The 26,571-nt window shown below is 38.9% G+C and overlaps 1 protein-coding gene across 1 annotated transcript; it reads right to left on the reverse strand.

Annotated features, from left to right (window-relative positions):
* Positions 1–22,469: 22,469 nt before the first annotated feature.
* Or4f14e (olfactory receptor family 4 subfamily F member 14E) lies at positions 22,470–23,408 on the reverse strand. The gene has a single exon (NM_001000602.1). The coding sequence runs from the start codon at positions 23,406–23,408 to the stop codon at positions 22,470–22,472; it is 939 nt and encodes a 312-aa protein (NP_001000602.1).
* Positions 23,409–26,571: the final 3,163 nt, after the last annotated feature.

Below are 26,571 nucleotides of genomic sequence, written 5' to 3' on the forward strand. Positions count from 1 at the left end.
AAGAAGTCAAAATATCACTATTTGCAGATGATATGATAGTATATTTAAGTGATCCCAAAAGTTCCACCAGAGAACTACTAAAGCTGATAAACAACTTCAGGAAACTGGCTGGGTATAAAATTAACTCAAATAAATCAGTAGCCTTCCTCTATACAAAAGAGAAACAAGCCGAGAAAGAAATTAGGGAAACGACACCCTTCATAATAGACCCAAATAATATAAAGTACCTCGGTGTGACTTTAACCAAACAAGTAAAAGATTAGTACAATAAGAACTTCAAGACTCTGAAGAAAGAAATTGAAGAAGACCTCAGAAGATGGAAAGATCTCCCATGCTCATGGATTGGCAGGATTTATATAGTAAAAATGGCCATTTTACCAAAAGCAATCTACAGATTCAATGCAATCCCCATCAAAATACCAATCCAATTCTTCAAAGAGTTAGACAGAACAATTTGCAAATTCATCTGGAATAACAAAAAACCCAGGATAGCTAAAACTATCCTCAACAATAAAAGGACTTCAGGGGGAATCACTATCCCTGAACTCAAGCAGTATTACAGAGCAATAGTGATAAAAACTGCATGGTATTGGTACAGAGACAGACAGATAGACGAATGGAACAGAATTGAAGACCCAGAAATGAACCCACACACCTATGGGCACTTGATTTTTAACAAAGGAGCCTCAACCATGAAATGGAAAAAAGATGGCATTTTCTGCAAATGGTGCTGGTTCAACTGGAGGTCAACATGTAGAAGAATGCAGATTGATCCATGCTTATCACCCTGTAAAAAGCTTAAGTCCAAGTGGATCAAGGACCTCCACATCAAACCAGATACACGCAAACTAATAGAAGAAAAACTAGGGAAGCATCTGGAACACATGGGCACTGGAAAAAATTTCTTGAACAAAACACCAATGGCTTATGCTCTAAGATCAAGAATCGAAAAAAGGGATCTCATTAAACTGCAAAGCTTCTGTAAGGCAAAGGACACTGTGGTTAGGACAAAACGGCAACCAACAGATTGGGAAAAGATCTTTACCAATCCTACAACAGATAGACGGCTTATATCCAAAATGTACAAAGAACTCAAGAAGTTAGACCGCAGGGAGACAAATAACCCTATTAAAAAATGGGGTTCAGAGCTAAACAAAGAATTCACAGCTGAGGAATGATGCCCAATGGCTGAGAAACACCTAAAGAAATGTTCAACATCTTTAGTCATAAGGGAAATGCAAATCAAAACAACCCTGATATTTCTCCTCACACCAGTGAGAATGGCTAAGATCAAAAACTCAGGTGACAACAAATGCTGGCAAGGATGCAGAGAAAGAGGAACACTCCTCCATTGTTGGTGGGATTGCAGACTGGTACAACCATTCTGGAAATCAGTCTGGAAGTTCCTCAGAAAATTGGACATTTAACTACCTGAGGATCCAGCTATACCTCTCTTGGGCATATACCCAAAAGATGCCCAACACATAAAAAAGACATGTGCTCCACTATGTTCATATCAGCCTTATGTACAATAGCCAGAAACTGGAAAGAACCCAGATGCCCTTCAACAGAGGAATAGATATAAAATGTGGTACATCTACACAATGGAATATTACTCAGCTATCAAAAACAATGCCTATATGAAATTCATAGGCAAATGGTTGGAACTGGAAAATATCATGCTGAGTGAGGTAACCCAATCACAGGAAAACACACATGGTATGCACTCATTGATAAGTGGCTATTAGCCCAAATGCTTGAATTACCCTAGATGCATAGAACACATGAAACTCAAGATGGATGATCAAAATGTGAATGCTTCACTCCTTCTTTAATAGGGGAACAAGAATACCCTTGGCAGGGAAGAGAGAAGCAAAGATTAAAACAGAGACTGAAGGAACACCCATTCAGAGCCTGCCCCACATGTGGCCCATACATATTCAGCCACCCAATTAGACAAGATGGATGAAGCAAAGAAGTGCAGGCAGACAGGAGCCGGATGTAGATCGCTCTTGAGAGACACAGCCAGAATACAGCAAATACAGAGGCGAATGCCAGCAGCAAACCACTGAACTGAGAATAGGACCCCTGTTGAAGGAATCAAAGAAAGAACTGGAAGAGCTTGAAGGGGCTCGAGACCTCTTATGAACAACAATGCCAAGCAACTAGAACTTCCAGGGACTAAGCCACTACCTAAAGACTATACATGGACTGACCCTGAACTCTGACCTCATAGGTAGCAATGAATAGCCTAGTAAGATCACCAGTGTAAGGGGAAGCCCTTGGTCCTGCTAAGACTGAACTTCCAGTGAACGTGACTGTTGGGGGGAGGGCAGCAATGAGGGGGGTGGGGAGGGGAACACCCATAAAGAAGGGGAGGGGGAGGGATTAGGGGGATGTTTGCCTGGAAACAGGGAAAGGGAATAACATTTGAAATGTAAATAAGAAATACTCAAGTTAATAAAAAATTTTTTTCCAAATATGTTGGCTAATGACAGTTTTTTTTTCTTTTTGTTTTTTCGGAGCTGGGGACCGAACCCAGGGCCTTGCGCTTGCTAAGCAAGCGCTCTACCACTGAGCTAAATCCCCAACCTGGCTAATGACAGTTCTAATGACAGTGTCCTTTGATTACAGAAGCTTTGCAATTTTATGAACTTCCATTTGTTGATTTTTGGTCTTAGAGTATAAGCCATTGGTGCTTTGTTCTGGAAATTTTCCCAAGTGCCCATGTGTTTGAGGCTGTTCCCCAGTTTTTCTTCTACCTGCTATCTTTTTTTCCACTGAATGGTTTTAGCTCCTTTATCAAAGATCAAGTGACCATACATGTGTGGGTTCATATTTGGGTCTTCAATGCTATTCCATTGAGCTACCTGCTTATCTCTGTACCAATATCACACAGGTTTTAACCACTATTGCTATGTATTACTGCTTGAGTTCAGGGATGGTGATTCACCCAGAAGTTCTTTTATTGTTTTCTGTAATTACAAATGAATTTGCAAATTGCTCTTACTAACTCTTTGAAGAATTGAGTCGGAATTTTGATGGGGATAGCATTGAATCTGTAGATTGTTTTTGGCAAGATGGCCACTTTGACATATTAATCCTGCCAATCCATAAGCATGGGAGATCTCTGTATCTTCTGAGATCTTCTTTAATTTCCTTCTTCAGAGACTTGAAATTCTTTTCATACAGATCTTTAACTTGCTTGTTTAGAGTCACACTGAGATATTTTATATTATTTGTGTCTATTGTGAAGGGTATCATTTCCCTAATCTCTATCTCAGCCTGTTTATCTTTTGAGTAAAGGAAGGCTATGGATTTGTTTGACTTAATTTTCTATCCAGCCACTTTGCTGAAGTTGTATGTCATGTTTAGAAGTTCTTTGGTGGAATTTTGGGGGTCACTTAAGTATACCATCATATCATCTACAAATAGTGATATTTTGATTTCTTCCTTTCTAATTTGTATCCCTTTGACCTCCATTTGTTGTCTGATTTGCCAGCTAGGACTTCGAGTACTATATTGAATAGGTAGGGAAAGAGTGGGCAGCCTTGTCTAGTCACTGATTTTAGTGGGATTTCTTCAAGTTTCTCTCCATGTAGATTAATGTTGGCTACTGGTTTGTTGAATACTGCTTTTACTATAATTAGTTATGGGCCTTGAATTCCTGACCTTTCCAAGAGTTTTAATATAAAAGTGTGTTGAATTTTGTCAAATTCTTTCTCAGGATCTAATGAGATGATCATGTTTTTTGTTTATTTCTTGTTGAGAAACTTGAGTATTTCTTGTTTACATTTCAATTTTTATTCCCCTTCCTGGATTCTGGGCCAACATCCCCCTAACCCCTCCCCGTCCCCTTCTTTATTTGTGTTTGCCTACCCATCTTCCCCCCAATACCACCCTCCCCTCAACAATTACGTTCACTGGGAGTTCAGTCTTGGCAGGACCAAGGGCTTCCCCTTTCACTGGTGCTCTTACTAGGCTATACATTGCTACGTATGCAGTTGGAAACCAGAGTCAGTCCATGTATAGTCTTTGGGTAGTGACTAAGTCCCTGGAAGCTCTGGTTGCTTGGCATTGCTGTTCATATGGTGTCTCAAGCCCCTTCAAGCTCTTCCAGTTCTTTCTAAGATTCCTTCAATGGGGTCCTGTTCTCAGTTCAGTGGTTTAATGAAGACATTCACCTATATATTTGCTATATTCTGGCTGTGTCTCTCAGGAGAGATCTAAATCCAGTTCCTGTCAGCCTGCACTTCTTTGCTTAATCCATTTTATCTAGTTTGGTGGCTGAATATTTATGGGCCACATGTGGGGCAGGCTCTGAATGGGTATTCCTTCTGCCTCTGTTCTAAATTTTGCCTCCCTATTCCCTCCCAAGGGTATTCTTGTTCCCCTTTTAAAGAAGCAGTGAAGCATTTTCATTTTGGTCATCCTTCTTGAGTTTCATGGGTTCATTGCATCAACGGGTAATTCAATATTTGGGCTAATATCCACTTATCAATGAGCTCATACCATGTGTGTTTTTCTGTGATTGGGTTACCTCACTCAGAATGATATTTTCCAGTTCCATCCATTTGCCTATGAATTTCATAAAGGCATTGTTTTTGATAGCTGAGTAATATTCCATTTTGTAGATGTACCACATTTTCTGAATACATTCCTCTGTTGAAGGGCATCTGGGTTCTTTCCAGCCTCTGGCTATTATAAATAAGGCTGCTATGAACACAGTGGAGCACGTGTCTTTGTTATATGTTGGGGCATCTTTTGGTTATATGCCCAAGAGGTTTAGCTGGGTCCTCAGGTAGTTCAATGTCCAATTTTCTGAGGAACCTCCAGACTGATTTCCAGAATGGTTATACCAGTCTGCAATCCCACCAACAATGGAGGAGTGTTCCTCTTTCTCCACATCCTCGCCTGCATTTGCTGTCACCTGAGTTTTTGATCTTACCCATTCTCACTGGTGTAAGGTGAAATCTCAGGGTTGTTTTGATTTGCATTTCCCTTATGACTAAAGATGTTGAACATTTATTTAGGTGTTTCTCAGACATTTGATATTCCTCAGCTGTAAATTCTTTGTTTAGCTCTGAACCCCATTTTTAATAGGGTTATTTGTCTCCCTGCGGTCTAACTTCTTGAGTTCTTTGTACATTTTGGATATAAGCCCTCTATCAGTAGTAGGACTGATAAACATCTTTACCCAATCTGTTGGTTGCCGTTTTGTCCTAACCACAGTGTCCTTTGCCTTACAGAAGCTTTGCAGTTTTATGAGATCCCTTTTTTCGATTCTTGATCTTAGAGCATAAGCCAATAGTGTTTTGTTCAGGAAATTTTTTCCAGTGCCCATGTATTCGAGATGCTGCCCTAGTTTTTCTTCTATTAGTTTGAGTGTATCTGGTTTGATGTGGAGGTCCTTGATCTACTTGGACTTAAGAATTGTACAGGGTGATAAGGATGGATCAATCTGCATTCTTCTACATGCTGACCTTCAGTTGACCAGCACGATTTGCAGAAAAGGCTACCTTTTTTCCATTGGATGGTTTTGGCTCCTTTGTCAAATATCAAGTAACCATAGGTGTCTGGGTTCATTTCTGGGTCTTCAATTCTATTCCACTGGTCTCTCTGTCTGTCCTTGTACCAATACCATGCAGTTTTTATCACTGTTGCTCTGTAATACTGCTTGAGTTCAGGGATAGTGATTCCCACGGAAGTCTTTTTATTGCTGGGGATAGTTTTAGCTATCCTGGGTTTTTTGTTATTCCAGATGAATTTGGAAATTCTTCTGTCTAAATTGCTGAAGAACAGGATTGGTATTTTGATGGGGATTGCATTGAATCTGTGGATTGCTTTTGGTAAAATGGCCATTTTTCTATATTAATCCTGCCAATCCATGAGCATGGGAGATCTTTCCATCTTTTGAGATCATCTTAAATTTCTTTCTTCAGAGGCTTGAAGTTCTTATCATACAGATCGTTCACTTGCTTGGTTAAAGTCACAGTGAGGTATTTTTATATTATTTGGGACTATTATGAAGGGTGTCGTTTCCCTAATTTCTTTCTCGGCTTGTTTCCCTTTAGTGTAGAGGAAGGCTACTGATTGATTGGAGTTATTTTTATACCCAGCCACTTTGCTGAAGGTGTGTATCAGGTTTAGTAGTTCTCTGGTGGAACTTTTGGGTTCACTTAAATATACTATCATATCATCTGCAGATAGTTATATTTTAAATTCTTTCTTTCCAATCTTTATCCCTTTGATCTACTATTGTTGTCTGATATTTCTGGCTAGGACTTTGAGAACTATACTGAATAAGTAGGGAGAGAGTGGGAAGCCTTGTCTAGTCCCTGATTTTAGTGGGATTGCTTCAAGTTTCTCTCCATTTAGTTTAATGTTAGCAACTGGTTTGCTGTATATGGCTTTTACTGTGTTTAAGTATGGGCCTTGAATTCCTATTCTTTCCAGGACTTTTATCTTGAAGGGGTGTTGAATTTTGTCAAATGCTTTCTCAGCATCTTATGAAATGATCATGTACTTTTTATCTTTCAGTTTGTTTATGTAATGGATTACTTTGATAGCTTTCCGTATATTAAACCATCTCTGCATGCCTGGGATGAAGCCTACTTGATCATGATGGATGATTTTTTTGATGAGCTCTTGGATTCAGTTTGCTAGAATTTTATTAAGTATTATTGTGTCGATATTCATAAGGGAAATTGGTCTGAAGTTCTCTTTCTTTGTTGGGTCTTTGTGTGGTTTAGGTGTAAGAGTAATTGTGGCTTCATAGAAGGAATTCGGCAGCACTCCATCTGTTTCAATTTTATTTGGAATAGTTTGGATAGTATTGGTACGAGGTCTTCTACGAAGGTCTGATAGAATTCTAGTCTGAACCCATCTGGACCTGGGCTCTTTTTGGTTGGGAGACCTTTAATGACTGCTTCTATTTCTTTAGGAGTTATGGGGTTGTTTAAATGGATTATCTATTCCTGATTTAAGTTCGGTACCTGGAAACTCTATAGGACATTGTCCATTTCCTACAGAATTTCAAGTTTTGTCGAATATAGGCTTTTGTAGTACGATCTGATGATTTTTTGAATTTCCTCTGATTATGTAGTTATGTTTCCTTTTTCAATTCTGATTTTGTTAATTTATACATATTCTCTGTGTCCTCTCATTAGTCTGGCTAAGGGTTTATCTGTCGTGTTGATTTTCTCAAAGAACCAACTTTTGGTTCTGTTGATTCTTGTATAGTCCTTTTTGTTTCTACTTGGTTGATTTCACCTCTGAGTATGATTATTTCCTGCCTTCTAATCATGTTGGGTGTATTTGCTTCTTTTGTTCTAGAGCTTTTAGGTGTGCTGTCAAGCTGCTGACATATGTTCTCTCCTGTTTCTTTCTGCAGGCACTCAGAGCTATGAGTTATCCTCTTAGCCAGCTTTCATTGTGTCCCTTAAGTGTGGGTATGTTGTACCTTCATTTTCATTAAATTCTAAGAAGTCTTTAATTTACTTCTTTATTGCTTGATAGATCAGGTTAGCATTGAGTAGAGCATTGTTCAAGTTCCATATATATGTGAGCATTCTTCCCTTATTGTTTTTGAAGACCAGCTTTAGCCTGTGGTGGTCTGATAGGATGCATGGGATTATTTCTGTCTTCTGTGTCTATTGAGGCCTGTTTATGACGAATTATATGGTCAATTTTGAATAATGGACCATGAGGTAGTGAGAAGAAGGTATAACCTTTTGTTTTAGGGCAGAGTGTTCTATAAATATCTGTTTAGTCCATTTGGTTCATGACTTCTCTTAGTCTGTCTATGTTTCTGTTTAATTTCTGTTTCCATGATCTGTCCATAGATGAGAGTGGGGTGTTGAAATCTCCTACTATTATTGTGTGTGGTGCAATGTGTGCTTTGAGCTTAAGTAAGATTTCTTTTATGTATGTAGATGCCCTTGTATTTGGAGCATAGATATTTAGGATTGAGAGTTCATCTTGGTGGATTTTTCCTTTGATGCATATGAAGTGTCCTTCCTTATCTTTTTTGATGACTTTTAGTTGAAAATTGATTTTATTCGATATTAGAATGGCTACTCCAGCTTGCTTCTTCTGACCATTTGCTTGGAAAGTTGTTTTCCATCCTTTCATTCTGAAGTAGTGTCTGTCTTTGACTCTGAGGCGTGGTTCCTATAGGCAACAGAATGCAGGGTCCTCATTGCGTATCCAGTTTGTTAATCTATGAATTTTTATTGGGGAGTTGAGTCCATTGATGTTGTGAAATATTAAGGAATAGTTATTGTTGCTTCCTGTTATATTCGTATTTGGATGTGGGATTATGTTTGTGTGCTTTTCTTCTCTTTGTTTTGTTGCCAAGACGATTAGTTTCTTGCTTTTTCTAGGGTGTAACTTGCCTCCTTATGTTGGGCTTTGCCATTTATTATCCATTGTAGGGCTAGATTTGTAGAAAGATATTGTGTAAATTTGGTTTTGTTATGGAATATCTTGGTTTCCTCATCTATGTTAACTGAGAGTTTTGCTGGATACAGTAACCTGGGCTGGCATATGTTCTCTTAGGGTCTGTATGACATCTGCCCAGGATCTTCTAGCTTTCATACACTCTGGTGAGAAGTCTGGTGTGATTCTGATAGGTCTGCCTTTATATGTTACTTGACCTTTGTCCCTTACTGCTTTTAATATTCTTTCTTTATTTTGTGCGTTTGGTGTTTTGACTATTATGTGATGGGAGGAGTTTCTTTTCTGGTCCAATCTATTTGGAGTTCTGTAGGCTTCTTGTCTGTTTATGGGCATCTCTTTCTTTAGGTTAGGGAAGTTTTCTTCTATGATTTTGTTGAAGATATTTACTGGTCCTTTGAGCTGGGAGTCTTCACTCTCTTTTATACCTATTATCCTTAGGTTTGATCTTCTCATTGAGTCCTGGATTTCTTGTATGTTTTGGACCAGTAGCTTTTCCCGTTTTACATTATCTTTGACTGTTGTGTCGATGATTTCTATGGAATCTTCTGCTCCTGAGATTCTCTCTTCTATCTCTTGAATTCTGTTGATGATGCTTTTACCTACGGCTCCTTGTCTCTTCCTTTGTTTTTCTATATCCAAGGTTGTCTCCCTTTTGCTTTCTTTATTGCTTCTATTTCCATTTTTAATTCTTCACCTCTTTGATTATGTTTTCCTGGAATCCTTTCAGGGATTTTTGTGATTCCTCTCTATAGGCTTCTACCTGTTTATTTTTTCCTACATTTCTCTAAGGGAGTTCTTTATGACTTTCATGAAGTCCTCCAGCATCATGATCAAATGTGATTTTAAATGTAGGATTTAATTCCTTCACCTGTTTGATTGTGTTTTCCTGGAATTCTTCAGGGATTTTTGTGATTCCTCTCTATAGGCTTCTACTTGTTTCTTTATGTTTTCCTGCATTTCTCTAAGGGAGTTCTTTATGTCTTTCTTAAAGTCCTCCATCATCATGATCAAATGTGATTTTAAATCTAGATCTTAATTTTCTAGTGTTTGCTTTGGTGGGAGAACTGGGCTCCGATGATGCCATGTAGACTTGGTTTCTGTCTCTTGGGTTCCTGTGCTTGCCTCTCTCCATCAGGTTGTCTCTGGTGTTACCTTGTTCTGCTATTTCTGACAGTGGCTAGACCGTCCTATAGGCCTGTGTGTCAGGAGTGCTGTAGACTTGTTTTCCTGTTTTCTTTCAGCCAGTTATGGGAACAGAGTGTTCTGCTTTCAGGCAAGTAGCCTTTCATGTCTACTGGTCTTCAGCTATTCCTGTGGGCCTGTGTCCTGAGTCCATCAGGCAGGTCGCTTGGAGCAGAAAACTTGGTCTTACCTGTGGTCCCACAGCTGAAGTGGCTCCTGGGGTGGGGGGGCTGCTTTTGAGCTGTCTGTGAAGGCAGCAACCAGGAGGGCCTGCTCTGCCTTATCCCTGGTCCCCAATGCACTCCCAGTTGGAGTTAGGTATTTTCCTCTGGAGTCAGAAATGTGGGCACAGTGTAGTCTCTTCTGGCTTCCCAGGCATGTCTGCCCCTCTGAAGGTTTAGCTCTCTCTCCCACGGGATTTGGTGCACGGAGCTTTTGATCGGGTCCCTTCAGATCTGGGCGGTGTTTGGACCACAGGAGCATTTTTTATTGAAAATGTTAATATATAGTGAACTGTAAAAATGGATTTCCAATATTTAGCCAACACTGCATCCCTGGGATGAAGCCTATTGATTATGGTGGATGATTGTTTAAGATTTGGTGTGCAAAAATGTATTGAACATTTTTACATCAATATTCATAAGGGAAATTGGCCTGAATTTCTCTTTCTTTGTTGAGTGTTTGTATGTCTTACGTATAATTGTGGCTTGATAGAAGAATTCCTTCCATTTCTATTTTGTGAAATAGTTTGAAGTATATTGGTATTAGGTATTCTTGAAGGTCGATAGAATTCTGCTCTAAATCCATCTGGTCCTGGGCTTTTTTTTTTTTTTTTGGAGATTCTTAATAACTGATTCTATTTCTTTAGGAGTTATGGGACTGTTTGGATGGTTTACGTGATCCTGACTTAACTTTGGTACCTGATATATGTCTAGAATATTGTCCATTTCATCCAGATTTTCTAGTTTTGTTGAGTATAGGCTTTTGTAGTAGGATCTGATGATTTTTTTTAATTTTCTTAGATTCTGCTGTTATGTCTCCCTTTTCATTTCTTAATTTGGTAATTTGGATACTGTCTCTGTGCCCTCTGGTTAGTCTGGCTAAGGGTTTATTTATCTTCTTGATTTTCTCAAAGAAATAGCTCCTGGTTTAGTTCATTTTGTATAGTTCTTTTTGTTTCAATTTTTTCTATTTAAGGGTTGATTTCAGCACTGAGTTTGATTATTTCCTGCCTTCTACTCCTCCTGGGTGTATGTGCTTCTTTTTGTTCTAAAGTTTTTAGGTGTTCTGTCAACTTGTTAGTGTATGGTCCCTCCAGTTTTCTTTTGTAGACACTCAGAGCTATGAGTTTTCCTCTTAGCACTGCTTTCATTGTGTCCCATAAGTTTGGTATGTTGTGCCTTCATTTTCATTAATTTCTAAAAAGTCTTTCATTTCTTTCTTTATTTCTTCCTTGACCAAGTTATCATTGAGCAGAGTGTTGTTCAACTTACATTTATATGTGGGCTTTCCGTTGTTTTTGGTGTTTTGTTTTGTTTTGTTGTTGTACGTCTGTGGTGATCTGATAGGATGCATGGGATTATTTAAATCTTCTTGTATCTGTTGAGGCCTGTTTTGTGACTGATTATATGGTCAATTTTGGAAAAGGTACCATGAGATGCTGAGAAGGTAAACTTTTGTTTTAGGATGAAATGCTCTATAGTTGTCTGTTAAATCCATCTGGTTCATGACTTCTGGTAGTTTCTCTGTGTCTCTGTTTAGTTTCTGATTCCATGATCTGTCCATTGGTGAGAGTTGGGTACTGAAGTCTCCTACTATTATTGAGTGAGGTACAATGTGTATTTTGAGCTTTAGTAAGGTTTGTTTTATGAATGTGGGTACCCTTGTACTTGAAGCATAGATGTTGATAATTGACACTTCATCTTGTCAAATTTTCCTTTTGAGGTATATGAAGTGTCCTTCCTTATCTTTATTGATAACTTTTGGTTGAAAGTTGATTTTATTCGATATTAATATGCTACTCAGGCTTGTTTATTGGGACAATTTTGAAAAGTGTTTTCCAGCCTTTTACTGTGAGGTAGTGTCTGTCTTTGTCACTGAGGTGTGTTTACTCTATGCAGCAAAATGTTATGTCTTTTTTACTTATCCAGTCTGCTATTCTATGTCTTTTTATTTGGGAATTGGGTCCATTGATGTGAGAGATATTAGGGACCAATGATTGTTTACCTGTTTTCTCCTGTATTTCTTAAAGGTAGTTATGCCCTTCTTAAAGACCTCTAACATCATCATGAATTGTGATTTTAAATCAAAATCTTGCTTTTCTGATGTGTTGGGGTATCCAGGGCTTGCACTGGTAAGGGAACTGGGTTATGGTGATGCCAAATGGCCTTGGTTTCTGTTGCTTAGGTTCTTGCCCTTCCCTCTCACTATCTGGCTATCTCTGGTGTTGGATGGTCTTGCTGTCTCTGACAGTGGTTAGACCCCTTTGGGGTTTTTTGTGTGTTTTGTTTTTGGGGGGCTTCTTTATGTGATATATTTCTTTATTTACATTTCAAATGTTATACCCTTTCCCGGTGTCCTTTCCATCAGCCCCATCCCCTCCTCCTCCCTCATAAGGTTGTTTCTCCCCATCCATCCCCCTGACCAACCCACCCCCAACATTCCCCTGCACTGTGGGTCCAACCTTGGCAGACCAAGGGCTTCTCTTTCCACTGGTGCCCAACAAGGTCTTCCTCTGCTACATATGCAGTTGGAGCCCTGGGTCAGTCTTTTGGTAGTGGTTTAGTCCCTGGAAGCTCTGGTTGGTTGGCATTGTTGTTCTTCTGGGGTTGTAAGCCCCTTCAGCTCTTTCTATCCTTTTTCTAATTCCTCCAACAGGGGTCCTGATCTCAGTTCAGTGGTTTGCTTCTAGTATATGCCTCTGTATTTGACATGTTCTGCCTGTGTGTCAGCACTCTTGGAGGTTGATTTTCTCCCAGCAGGATCTAGGAACAGAGAACTGTGTCACAGGGTTAACTCTAGGCATAGGCCTCTCACACAGTTTTTTGCCCTTCATCCACCTCTGATATCTCTTAGATTTTCGATTTCCACTTCGGTGTAAGATTCATCATCCCTCCTTGTTACTTAGCATCTTTGGGTCTGACGATTGTAGCATGGTTAGACACTAATATCTATGACATTAGTATCTTTCTGGGTCTGATTACCTCCCTCTGGATTATATTCTCTAGTTCCATACATTTGACTTTAAATTTCATGATTTTTTTTGTTATTACTGGCTGAGTGGTGTTCCATGGCATAATGTACCACATGTTCTTTATCCATTCTTCAGTTGGAAATCTAGGTTATTTCTAGTTCCTGGGTATGACAATTAAAACTGCTATGAACATAGTTGAGCAAGTGTATTTGTGGTATGGTGGAGCATCTTTGGACCCAGGAGTGATGTACATGGGTCTCCAGGTAGAACTACTCCCAATTTTCTTAGAAGCCAACAAATTGATTTCCAATGTTGTTCTACAATTTTGCTTTCCTCCATATCCTCAACGGCATGAAATGACACTTGAAATTTTTTATTTTAGCCATTCTGATTGGTATAAGATGGAATCTCAGAATCATTTTGATTTACATTCTGCTGAAGACTAAGGACCTGAGTATTTTTAATTGATTCACAGCCATTAGAATTTCTTCTGTTGAGAAGTCTGTTTAGCTCTGTTTCCATTTTTAACTGGGTTATTTGGTTTGTTGGGGTCCAATTTTTTATATATATTGAATATTAGCCCTTTGTCATATGTAAGGTTAGGGAAGATCTTTTGCCCATTCTGTAGGCTGCCGTTTTGTCCTACTGACAGTGTTCTTTGCCTAACAGAAGCTTTTCAGTTTCATGAAGTCTCATTCATGAACTGTTGATGTTAATACCTTGGCTGTTGGTGTTCTGTTTAGAAAGTTATCTCTTGTACAAATGCATTCAAGGCTATTACTCACTTTCCTTTCTATCAGATTTAATATATCCAGATTTATGTTGAGATTGTTGATCTCCTCGAACTTTAGTTTTGTAAAGATAGATAGACTTTAGATAGATAGAATCTGTTTGTATTCTGTATACAGATACCCAGTTAGGCCAGCAACATTTGGTGAAGATGCTTTCATTTTTCCCTTGCATGGTTTTGGCTTCTTTGTCAAAATCAGGTGTCCTTAGGTATGTGAATTTCTTTCTGGGTCTTTACTTCAAGTCCATTGCTCAACCTGTCTATTTTCATGAAAATACCATGTGGCTCTTATTACTATTGTTATGAGTACAGCTTGAGATCAGGAATAGTGATACCACCAGAAGTTCTTTTATTATACAGGATTGTTGTCAATATCCTAAGTTCTTGTATTTTTCCACATGAAGCTAAGAAATGTTCTTTCATTTGTTTGTTTGTTTGTTTGTTTGTTTGTTTGTTTACAATCCAGCTGTTACCCTTCCTTCTGGTTCCCACTCCCAGAGTTCCTCATCCCATTGCTCCTCCTCCACCAGCATTCCCTCCTCTTTGGGGCATCCCACCTCTCCCACTGATGCCAAAACAGGTAGTTTTCTGCCCATGTGTGTCAGGGCCTGAGACCAGTTCATGTATGCTGCCTGGTTGATGGTTTAGTGTCTGGGAGCTCCCAGGGGTCCAGGTTAGTTGAGGGTGCTGGTCTTTGTATGGGGTCATCCTCCTCTTGAGATTCTTCTATCCTTCCCCTAATTTAACCACAGGGTTCCCCAACTTCAGTCCAATGGTTGGGTGTAAGTATCTATGCCTGTCTCAGTCAGCTACTGGTTGGGCCTCTCAGAGGACAACCATGCTAGGCTCCTATCGTATGTCCTCTTTGGGGTCTGGGTTACCTCACTCAGGATGATATTTTGTAGTTCCATTCATTTGCCTGCAAAACTCATGATGCTTTCTTTCTTAACAACTAATTAGTATTCTATTGTGTAAATGAACCACATTTTCTGTATCCATTCTTCGTTTGAGGAACATCTAGGCTGGTTCCACATTCTGGCTATTACAAACAAGGTCTCTATAAACACAGTGGAGTCCCTGTGTTATGATGGGGCCTCTTTTGTGTATATGCCCAAGAGTGGTATAGCTGGGTCTTTGGGTGGATCTAATTCCAATTTTCTTTGGAACTTCCAGGTTAATTTCCAGAGTGGTTGTACCAGTTTGCAATCCCACCAGCAATGGAGGAGTGTTGAATAGAAGAGAAAGTGAGAGATAGCTCATTGGCACAGAGAAAAATTTTCTAAATAGAAATCCAATGGTTCAGGCTCTAAGATCAAGAATTGATAAATGGGCCTCATGAATCTGAAAAGATTCTGTAAGACAAAAGGCACAGTCAATAGGACACATCAGCAACCTACAGATTGGGGGAAAAAACTTCACTAACCCCATGTCTGATAAAGGGCTAATATCCAAAATATATAAAGAACCCACAAAGGTAACTCCCGAAACAACAAATGAACCAATTAAACCAGGATACAGAGCTAAGCAGAGAGTTCAAAACAGAGGAATCTCAAATGGCTGAGAAGCTGAGTTCATAGTCCTTAGTCATCAGGGAAATGCATATCAAAATGAGATTCCACGTTACATTAATCAGGATGGCTAAGATCAAAAACTCAGGTGACAATAGGAGAACCCCTTGGTTGGGCCAAGGCTTGACCCCCCCCCCTGTTTAGGGGAATGTCAGGGCAGGTAGGCAGGAAGGAGTGGGTGGATGGGTAGGTAAACACCCCCATAGAAGAAGGGGGGAGGGAGATAGGATAGGGGGTTGTGGACTAGAACCTGGGAAAGAGGATAACATTTGAAATGTAAATCTTAAAAAAAATCTAATTAAAAAAAAAAAAAAAACCTCAGGTGACAGCACATGCTGGCATAGTTGTAGAGAAAGAAGTGCTTTTTCACGGTCTGTAAAGAATTGTGTTCCCAGATGTCCTTCAAGAGCTGCATATGTAGCAGAGGATGGCCTTGTTGGGCACCAAAGGGAGGAGAAGCCCTTGGTCCTGCCAAGGCTGGACCCCCCATTGTAGGGGATATTCAGGGTGAGGAGACAGGAAGGGGTGGGTGGTTGGGTGGGAAAAAAGGGATAACATTTGAAATGCAAATAAAAAACATCCAATGAAAAAAAGAATTGTGTTGGAATTTTGATGGGAATTGTATTCAATCTGTAGATCCCTTTTGGTAAGGGGACCATTTTTACTATGTTAATTCTGAATCTGGCTACAGCTTCAACTATATTGAATAGGTATGGACAGCCTTGTTGTAGCCCTGATTTTAGTGAAATTCCTTTAAGTTTCCCTCTATTTAATTTGATAGGTTGATGTATATCACTAGTATTATAGTTTGGTATGCACCTTGTATCCCTGATCTCTCCAAGACTTTTAGCATAAAGGTATGTTGGATTTTGTCAAAGGCTTCTTCTGCATCTAAAGAGGTGATCATGTGGGGTTTATTTCTTTGTTTAAATAGCAGATTATATTGATATATATGAAGGATTTTTGTTGGAAGCATCCCTAGATCCCAGAATAAAGCCTACTTGATTATGGTAGATGGTGTTTTGATGTGTTCTTGGATTCTTTTGCTAGTATTTTATTGAGCATTTTTGCATCAATGTCCATAGGGGAAATTAGTCTAAAAGTCTCTTTCTTTGTTGTGTCTTTTTGTGATTTAGGTATCAATGTGACTGATGCCTCACAAAATGAGTTTGGCAAAACCATCCAATGGAAAAAAGATAGTATTTTCAGCAAATGGTGCTGGTTCAACTGGAGGGCAACATGTAGAAGAATGCAGATCGATCCATCCTTATCACCCTGTACAAAGCTTAAGTCCAAGTGGATCAAGGACCTCCACATCAAACCAGACACACTCAAACTAATAGAAGAAAAACTAGGGAAGCATCTGGAACACATGGGCACTGGAAAAAATTTCCTGAACAAAACACCAATGGCTTATGCTCTAAGATCAAGAATCGACAAATGGGATCTCATAAAACTGCAAAGCTTCTGTAAGGCAAAGGACACTGTGGTTAGGACAAAACGGCAACCAACAGATTGGGAAAAGATCTTTACCAATCCTACAACAGATAGAGGCCTTATTTCCAAAATATACAAAGAACTCAAGAAGTTAGACCGCAGGGAAACAAATAACCCTATTAAAAAATGGGGTTCAGAGCTAAACAAAGAATTCACAGCTGAGGAATGCCGAATGGCTGAGAAACACCTAAAGAAATGTTCAACATCTTTAGTCATAAGGGAAATGCAAATCAAAACAACCCTGAGATTTCACCTCACACCAGTGCGATTGGCTAAGATCAAAAACTCAGGTGACAGCAGATGCTGGCGAGGATGTGGAGAAAGAGGAACACTCCTCCATTGTTGGTGGGATTGCAGACTGGTAAAACCATTCTGGAAATCAGTCTGGAGGTTCCTCAGAAAATTGGACATTGAACTGCCTGATGATCCAGCTATACCTCTCTTGGGCATGTACCCAAAAGATGCCTCAACATATAAAAGAGACACGTGCTCCACTATGTTCATCGCAGCCTTATTTATAATAGCCAGAAGCTGGAAAGAACCCAGATGCCCTTCAACAGAGGAATGGATACAGAAAATGTGGTACATCTACACAATGGAATATTACTCAGCTATCAAAAACAACGAGTTTATGAAATTCGTAGGCAAATGGTTGGAACTGGAAAATATCATCCTGAGTGAGCTAACCCAATCACAGAAAGACATACATGGTATGCACTCATTGATAAGTGGCTATTAGCCCAAATGCTTGAATTACCCTAGATGCCTAGAACAAACGAAACTCAAGACGGATGATCAAAATGTGAATGCTTCACTCCTTCTTTAAATGAGGAAAAAGAATACCCTTGGCAGGGAAGGGAGAGGCAAAGATTAAAACAGAGACTGAAGGAACACCCATTCAGAGCCTGCCCCACATGTGGCCCATACATATACAGCCACCCAATTAGACAAGATGGATGAAGCAAAGAAGTGCAGACCGACAGGAGCCGAATGTAGATCGCTCCTGAGAGACACAGCCAGAATACAGCAAATACAGAGGCGAATGCCAGCAGCAAACCACTGAACTGAGAATAGGTCCCCTATTGAAGGAATCAGAGAAAGAACTGGAAGAGCTTGAAGGGGCTCGAGACCCCAAAAGTACAACAATGCCAAGCAACCAGAGCTTCCAGGGACTAAGCCACTACCTAAAGACATACATGGACTGACCCTGGACTCTGACCCCATAGGTAGCAATGAATATCCTAGTAAGAGCACCAGTGGAAGGGGAAGCCCTGGGTCCTGCTAAGACTGAACCCACAGTGAACTAGTCTATGGGGGGAGGGCGGCAATGGGGGGAGGGTTGGGAGGGGAACACCCATAAGGAAGGGGAGGGGGGAGGGGGATGTTTGCCCGGAAACCGGGAAAGGGAATAACACTCGAAATGTATATAAGAAATACTCAAGTTAATAAAAAAAAAATGAGTTTGGCAATGTTCTTTTGTTTTCTATTTTGCAGAATAATTTGAGTATTATTGGTATTACCTCTTTTTGGTAGAATTGTGTGTTAAAACCTTCTGGCCTTGGGCTTTTCGAGGAAGTGGACTTTTAATAGCCATTCTATTTCCTAAAGGGTTATAAGACTATTTAAATTGTTTATTTGATCCTTAATTAATTTTGGTAAGTGGTTATCTTCAATAAAAGCATCCATTTTGTTTAGATTTTCCAATTTTAGGGTGTACAGGTTTTTTAAATAAGACCTGATGATTCATTGGTTTTTCTTGGTATCTGTTGTTATGTCTCCATTTTTATTTCTGATTTTGTTAACTTTAATAATGTCTCTCTGTCTTTTAGTTAGTTTGGCTAAGAGTTTGTCTATCCTGTTGATATTGTCAAAGAACCAGCTCTTGGTTTCATTGATTCTTAATATTGTTCTCTCTGTTTCTAATTTATTGATCTCAGCCTTAAGTTGGATTATTTCCTGTCATCTCTTCCTCTTGAGTATGTTTGCTTCTTTTTTTCTAGAGACTTTGGCTGTGCTATTAAGTCACTAATATGAGATCTCTCCTATTTCTTTCTGAGGACTCTTAGTGCTATAAACTTTCTCCTTAACACCACTTCCATGTGCCCCATAAGCTTGGGTATGTTGTGCCTCCATTTTCACTGAATTTTAGAAAGTCTAATTTCCTTCTCATTTCTTCCCTGACCTAGTAATCTTTGAGTACAGAGTTCAGGTTCTCTAGTTTGGAGGCTTTCTGTTATTTTTGTTGTTGAAGTCAAGCTTTAATCCATGGTGGTCTGATAAGACTCAAGGGGTTAATTTAATTTTCTCGTATTTGTTGAGGCTTGTTTGTGACTCACTCTATGCACAGTTTTGGAGAAGGGTCCATGAGGTGCTGAGAAGAAGGCATATTCTTTTGTGTTTCAGTGAAATGTTCTGTGGGTATCTGTTAGGTCTACTTGATAAATAACCTCTGCTAGTTTTATTATTTCTCCTGAGATTCTGTCTTGATGATATGTACATTGGTAAGAGTGGGGTGTTAAAGTTTCCCACTATTAATGCTTGGAGTTTGATGTGTGATTTAAGCTTTAGTAATGTTTATTTTACAATTATAGATGCCTTGCACTTGGGGCATAGATGTTCAGAATTGAAACACCGTCTCGGTGAATTTTTTTCTTTGATAAATATGAAGTGTCCTTCCTATCTCTTTTGATTAATTTTTGTTAAAAGCTTATTTTATTAGATATTAAATATTAGAATGGCTACCCCAGCCTGCTTCTTGGTTCCTTTTTCTTGGAAAACATGTTTCTAGCCCTTTTTCAGGCTGGACCTAGGCATCCCCACTCATATGTAGCAGATGTGCAGCTTGACCTTCATGTGGGTCCTGAATAACTGGAGTGGGGTCTACCCCAAAAACTGTTTTCTGTATGTGAGATAAATTCTATTAGGTGGGCTACATTGTCTGGCGTTAGTGGGAGAGAAAGCACCAAGCCTCAAAGAGATTTGAAGTGTATGAGTATGCAGGAAACCCAAGGGGTCCCCCATTCACCCAAAGTGGGAGGGGGAAGGACTGAGAGAAGGGGTGACTGGAAGGGAGCAGTGAATGTTATGTAAAGTGAATAAATAAAAATGTTAATTTCATGTTTAAAAAGATTTTTAAAAAGTTTTACTGAAGGGTTGGGGATTTAGTTCAGTGGTAGAGCGCTTGCCTAGCAAGCGCAAGGCCCTGGGTTCAGTCCCCAGCTCCGAAAAAAAAAAAAAAAGAAGAAGAAAAGGAAAAAAAATGTTTTACTGAGTATAGTAGTCTGGACTGACATCCATGGTCTGTTAAAGTCTGCAAGACATCTGCCCAGGTCCTTCTGGCCTGTCGAGTTGCTATAGAGAATAGGTGTAATTCTAATAGGTTACCTTTATATGTTACTTATTACTTGGCTTTGTTCCTTAGCACCTTTTCATATTCTTCCTTGTTCTGTCCATTTAGTCTTTTGATTATTATGTGGAAGGGGGAATTTCTTTTCTGGTCCAACCTATTTGGAGTTCTCTAAGCTTCTTGTATATCTATGACATCTCTTTCTCTAGCTTGAGGAAATTTTCTTCTATGATTTTGTTGAAACTACCTTCTAGGCCTAGAACTGGGAGTCTTCTCCTTCTAGTCCTATTATTCATACGTTCAGTTCTTGTCCTAGATTTTTTTTGAAAGTTTGGATCAGAAACTTTTTAGACATTGACCAACGTATTGATTTCTTCAGTTGCATCTTCTGCACCTGAGATTTTCTCTCCCATTCCTTGTATTCTGTTAATGATGCTTGTCTCTATAGGCATAACCTGTTTAATATTAGATAAGACAAAAACTGTACCTAAATATGAGTGCTAATATCCTAATTTTAGTATGAGCAAATGCAACTAAATATTTGAAGTCACAGAATACCTGATAGAAGCAAAAATCTTAGGCTATTATTGTTGGTTTTAAAATAATTTCTAATTACACAGAGTGTTTGAATCTACCCTCACTTTTAAAATTAAAACATGAATCATAAAGGTGAATATGTTTTTATCATAACCTGTAATCTATATCCTTTATCTTTCTATAATGAAAAACATCCTTTGGTACATACTTTTCTATACCTTACTTGTGCTTTGCATTTATACGTATTTACCTTTTTAAATATAGATGGCTGCCCTTTCTTTCCACAGTTTTCACATGGTACAAGTAGCTGGTTGAAATCTGGGAAGAAGATATAAAGTACTCTGCTATACACAATTATTCAGGTAGGACCATAAGAACAAATAAAGCTATCAAAAAGAATGAATTCCAAAACAACACAGGCTATTGTCATTGCCTTTGGTTGCACTGCATAGCTACATGGGAAGAGCCTATTGTTGAAGACATCCCATCACTTGACTGCTAAGTATAGAAGAATCAATCCTGAACTGAAGCAGAACCCTCCTGCTTCCAGATTTTACAATGTCAAAAGGTGCTATGTAGGCTCACGGAGATTTAAAAAAATATCAGTGGTCTTACCCAGTGCTGAAGCTTGCATATTGTAATAATATTGTAATGATGATCTTCCAGGCACTCGGGTCATGTTGGCACAACTGTTATATGAGTAACTAATGGATTTATGATGAAGTTGAGGCCTGTTCCACTGAAAAAATTTACATGCATGAATTATAGCATAATCCTCATCAGAAACTTATGCCTGGGGACCTCATGAGTTCTAGAGTAGAGCTTGCTGTTTTACTTTACTCCATGCTTCTGCTTTCACATTTCCTGCTAAATAGTTATTTTTATATCCATAGACATAGTCAGAGAAGCTTCTTTTTGCGGTGGGCAAAGTCAATTCTGAGGTGCATCATTTGTCAAAGTGGCAGAATAAAAGACTGAAAGATGAGCCCTAAATGGACCATCATTATCAATATCCATAACACTGCCAAGGCTCAAAAAAGATTGTGGGGAAAAATAGGCTGAAAGAACATAAATCAGAGGAATAAGGAAGAGTGCAATGGAATGCTGACTTCTGATATTACAAAAGTCCAACCGTGAATTCCAACCAGCTGAAGTTATTTGAATATGTTGTACACAAGAACTAGACAACCAAACTGCATAAATGCGATGCTTTTCATGCCTCATTCCTTATTGAGAAGCTATTGGCAGGTGATAGCTCCTAGGAAAGTAGAATTACCTTCTAAAGAATGTTAACACTGGGCGAGTTCTCATACTATAGTGAATAGCCCTACACCCATACACATGGGTAGCACTAACAACATTTAGTAATATCAAAAAAAGAGAGAGAAAGAGAGAGGGGGAGAGAGAGAGAGAGAGAGAGAGAGAGAGAGAGAGAGTGGAAGTTAGGAGGGAAACCTGTTGGAAAGTGGAAGGAGAACAATTAAGAAATGATGAGATCAATACATGTGTGAAAAACTTAAAAATTATATCATATGTTAAAAGATAAACAAGTATTCCCAGTAAGTACTTCCATACTTCCATAATTCCTACATGTTATTTTTTTAATCTTATGTTCTCTATTTTAAATGTCTTAGTGTAGGCTTCCAACTTCTTTGTATTCAAATATACAGATCAAAAATATTCCTTGGGAATTGAGGCTCAATATCATTATATTTACTTTGTAAATACCTGTAATTTCTTTTCTATTTTATAAGAGGTTCTCTCACCCTGCTACATAGAAAAAATGGATCAAATATTAATATAAATATAGATATAATATAAATATAGACAGAGTATAAAGGGCAGTTTTTGCACTGAGATTGATGAAAATGTACTCTTCATTCACAAGGCAAGCACCTAAGAGATTTTTCTATAACCCAGTAGCTGTTTGAATATTTTCTTCATTGCCATCTTCATTTCTTGATTCCTAAGTGTATAGATCACAGGATTCAGAAAAGGAGTGATAACTGCATCAAATATGGCCAGAAATTTATCAAAGTGTATGGAAGGAGATGGCCATGTATAGTTAATTATCAAAGGACCAAAAAATAGGACCACTACTAAGACATGAGCTGACAGTGTGGATAGGGCTTTAGAGAAACCACTTGAAGAGTGTTTTTGTACAGAGATGATGATGAAAATATATGAGATTATCAGTACAAAGAAGGAGCCCACAGAGATAAATCCACTGTTGGCTGTGACCATGAATTCTAGTTTGTGAGTGTCTAGGCAAGCAAGCTTGATGAACTGGGGAAGATCACAGTAGAAGCTGTCCAACACATTTGGTCCACAGAAAGGTAAATTTATGACAAAAGCCAACTGAACCAAAGAATGTATAAGGCCAACTAACCAGGCAATCACTACAAAGAAGAGACACATTCTTGGGCTCAAAATAGTCAGGTAATGGAGAGGTTTACATATGGCTACATATCTGTCAAAATCCATAGAGATGAGTAAAACCATCTCCACACCACCAATGACATGAATGGAAAAGATCTGGATAACACAACCTCTAAAGGAGATGACTTTGTGCTTTTTGAACAGATCGTAGATCATCTTGGGGGAAGTAACAGAAGAAACACCTAGGTCAATGAAGGAGAGGTTAGCCAGCAGAAAGTACATTGGAGAGTGTAAGTGAGGGTCTGAAGCCACAGTAAAAATAATGAGGGAGTTTCCCATCATGCTTGCCACATAAAACATAGATGAGAACATAAAGAGAAGAAGCTGGATGTCCCAAGAGTTGGTGAGTCCAAGAAATACAAACTCTGATACCACAGAGAGATTTGCTCCTCCCATTAGCATGTATGTCACTATTACCTGAAGAAGAAAACAAGAAAAATATAAATTATATTAATAGAATATAATAATATCCTATATTAATAAGTTACAACAAGACAAATTATGGAAGTCAGTTTTCAATATAACATTAAAACCAAATGAAAGACAGATATATGAAAAATGGACAACATTAAATATTGAGGAATGAACTATAAAATAAAAGTATTTTATAGCTGTTAAAGATTTTTATCAAAATCTCAGAGTGGATGAAAAAAATGAAGAAATTGAAGAAGACCTCAGAAGATGGAAAGATCTCCCATGCTCATGGATTGGCAGGATTAATATAGTAAAAATGGCCATTTTACCAAAAGCGATCTACAGATTCATTCCAATCCCCATCAAAATACCAATCCAATTCCTCAAAGAGTTAGACAGAACAATTTGCAAATTCATCTGGAATAACAAAAAACCCAGGATAGCTAAAGCTATCCTCAACAATAAAAGGACTTCAGGGGGAATCACTATCCCTGAACTCAAGCAGTATTACAGAGCAATAGTGATAAAAACTGCATGGTATTGGTACAGAGACAGACAGATAGACCAATGGAACAGAATTGAAGACCCAGAAATGAACCCATACACCTATGGGCACTTGATTTTTGACAAAGAAGCCAAAACCATCAAATGGAAAAAAGATAGCATTTTCAGCAAATGGTGCTGGTTCAACTGGAGGGCAACATGTAGAAGAATGCAGATCGATCCATGCTTATCACCCTGTACAAAGCTTAAGTCCAAGTGGATCAAGGACCTCCACATCAAACCAGACACACTCAAACTAATAGAAGAAAAACTAGGGCAGCATCTCGAACACATGGGCACTGGAAAAAATTTCTTGAACAAAACACCATTGGCTTATGGTCTAATATCAAGAATTGACAAATGGGATCTCATAAAACTGCAAAGCTTCTGTAAGGCAAAGGACACTGTGGTTAGGAAAAAACGGCAACCAAGATATTGGGAAAAGATCTTTACCAATCCTACAACAGATAGAGGCCTTATATCCAAAATATACAAAGAACTCAAGAAGTTAGACCGCAGGGAGACAAATAACCCTATTAAAAAATGGGGTTCAGAGCTAAACAAAGAATTCACAGCTGAGGAATGCCGAATGGCTGAGAAACACCTAAAGAAATGTTCAACATCTTTAGTCATAAGGGAAATGCAAATCAAAACAACCCTGAGATTTCACCTCACACCAGTGAGAATGGGTAAGATCAAAAACTCAGGTGACAGCAAATGCTGGCGAGGATGCGGAGAAAGAGGAACACTCCTCCATTGTTGGTGGGATTGCAGACTGGTACAACCATTCTGGAAATCAGTCTGGAGGTTCCTCAGAAAATTGGACATTGAACTACCTGAGGATCCAGCTATACCTCTAAGGGCATATACCCAAAAGATGCCCCAACATATAAAAAAGACACATGCTCCACTATGTTCATAGCAGCCGTATTTATAATAGCCAGAAGCTGGAAGGAACCCAGATGCCCTTCAAGAGAGGAATGGATACAGAAAATGTGGTACATCTACACAATGGAATATTACTCAGCTATCAAAAACAATGACTTTATGAAATTCATAGGCAAATGGGTGGAACTGGAAAATATCATCCTGAGTGAGGTAACCCAATCACAGAAAAACACACATGGTATGCACTCATTGATAAGTGGCTATTAGCCCAAATGCTTGAATTACCCTAGATGCCTAGAACACATGAAACTCAAGACGGATGATCAAAATGTGAATGCTTCACTCCTTCTTTAAAAAGGGGAACAAGAATACCCTTGGCAGGGAATAGAGAGGCAAAGATTAAAACAGACACAGAAGGAACACCCATTCAGAGCCTGTCCCACAGTGGCCCATACATATACAGCCACCCAATTAGACAAGATGGATGAAGCAAAGAAGTGCAGGCAGACAGGAGCCGGATGTAGATCTCTCCTGAGAGACACAGCCAGAATACAGCAAATAGAGAGGCGAATGCCAGCAGCAAACCACTGAACTGAGAACAGGACCCCCGTTGAAGGAATCAGAGAAAGAACTGGAAAGCTTGAAGGGGCTCGAGACACCATATGAACAACAATGCCAAGCAACCAGAGCTTCCAGGGACTAAGCCACTACCTAAAGACTATAAAGAGACTTACCCTGGACTCTGACCTCATAGGTAGCATTGAATACCCTAGTAAGATCATCAGTGTAAGGGGAAGCCCTGGGTCCTGCTAATACTGAACCCCCAGTGAATGTGATTGTTGGGGGGAGGGCGGCAATGGGGTGAGGATGGGTAGGGGAACACCCATAAAGCAGGGGAGGGGGAGGGATTAGGGGGATGTTTGCCAGGAAACCGGGAAAGGGAATAACACTCGAAATGTAAATAAATACTCAAGTTAAAAAAATAATAAATAAAAAAAAGTTGTTGGTATGCATATAAAGTAAACCTTCATTATGAACGAATTGTATAAGGCATCCACAAAATTTCAAAATATGGTATTGTGTAGCTTTAGAATAAAGTACTCACCTATTAGACATTGACCACAATTTTGGAAGGGAGAGGGAGGGATGGAAGGATATTTATTAACGCTACAATGTGATTAAGCAAGATTCATTTTTGCGTAATCCATGCAACATGAGGAAATTACAACATTATATACAAGTGATTTCTTCCCATTTTTCTTGACCATCACAATAATAATACAGAAATACATGAATGCTCATTAAGAGTTGAGTGAATAGTACACGAACACACACTAACACATAGGCACAATGGAATATTCTTCAGCTTTTTAAAAGAAGGGAATCCTGTTTTGTAATAATCTACCTGATCCTGGGTGTCATTGATACACATGAAATTAAAGAGAAATAAAAGTCAATACTGAGAATCTCACAAAAACATGGAATCCAAAGACAACATATTCAGAAAAGCAGTGAATACATGTTGTAACATGTATGTCTTAGTTAGGGTTTTACAGCTATGAACAGACACCATAATCAAAGCAACTCTTCTAAAGACAACATTTAATTGGGCCTGGCTTACAGGTTCAGAAGTTTAGTCCATTATTATCAAGGCAGGAGCAAGGCAGCATCCAAGCAGGCATGGTACAGAAGAGCTGAGAGTTCTACATCTTCA

Source organism: Rattus norvegicus, chromosome 3 (genome assembly GCF_036323735.1).
Source record: "Rattus norvegicus strain BN/NHsdMcwi chromosome 3, GRCr8, whole genome shotgun sequence".
NCBI classification, from domain to species: Eukaryota; Metazoa; Chordata; class Mammalia; order Rodentia; family Muridae; genus Rattus; species Rattus norvegicus.

Coding starts and splice junctions, on each gene's coding strand:
- Or4f14e (NM_001000602.1), bottom strand. CDS start 23,408: ATGGGAGGAGCAAATCTCTCTGTGGTATCAGAGTTTGTATTTCTTGGA.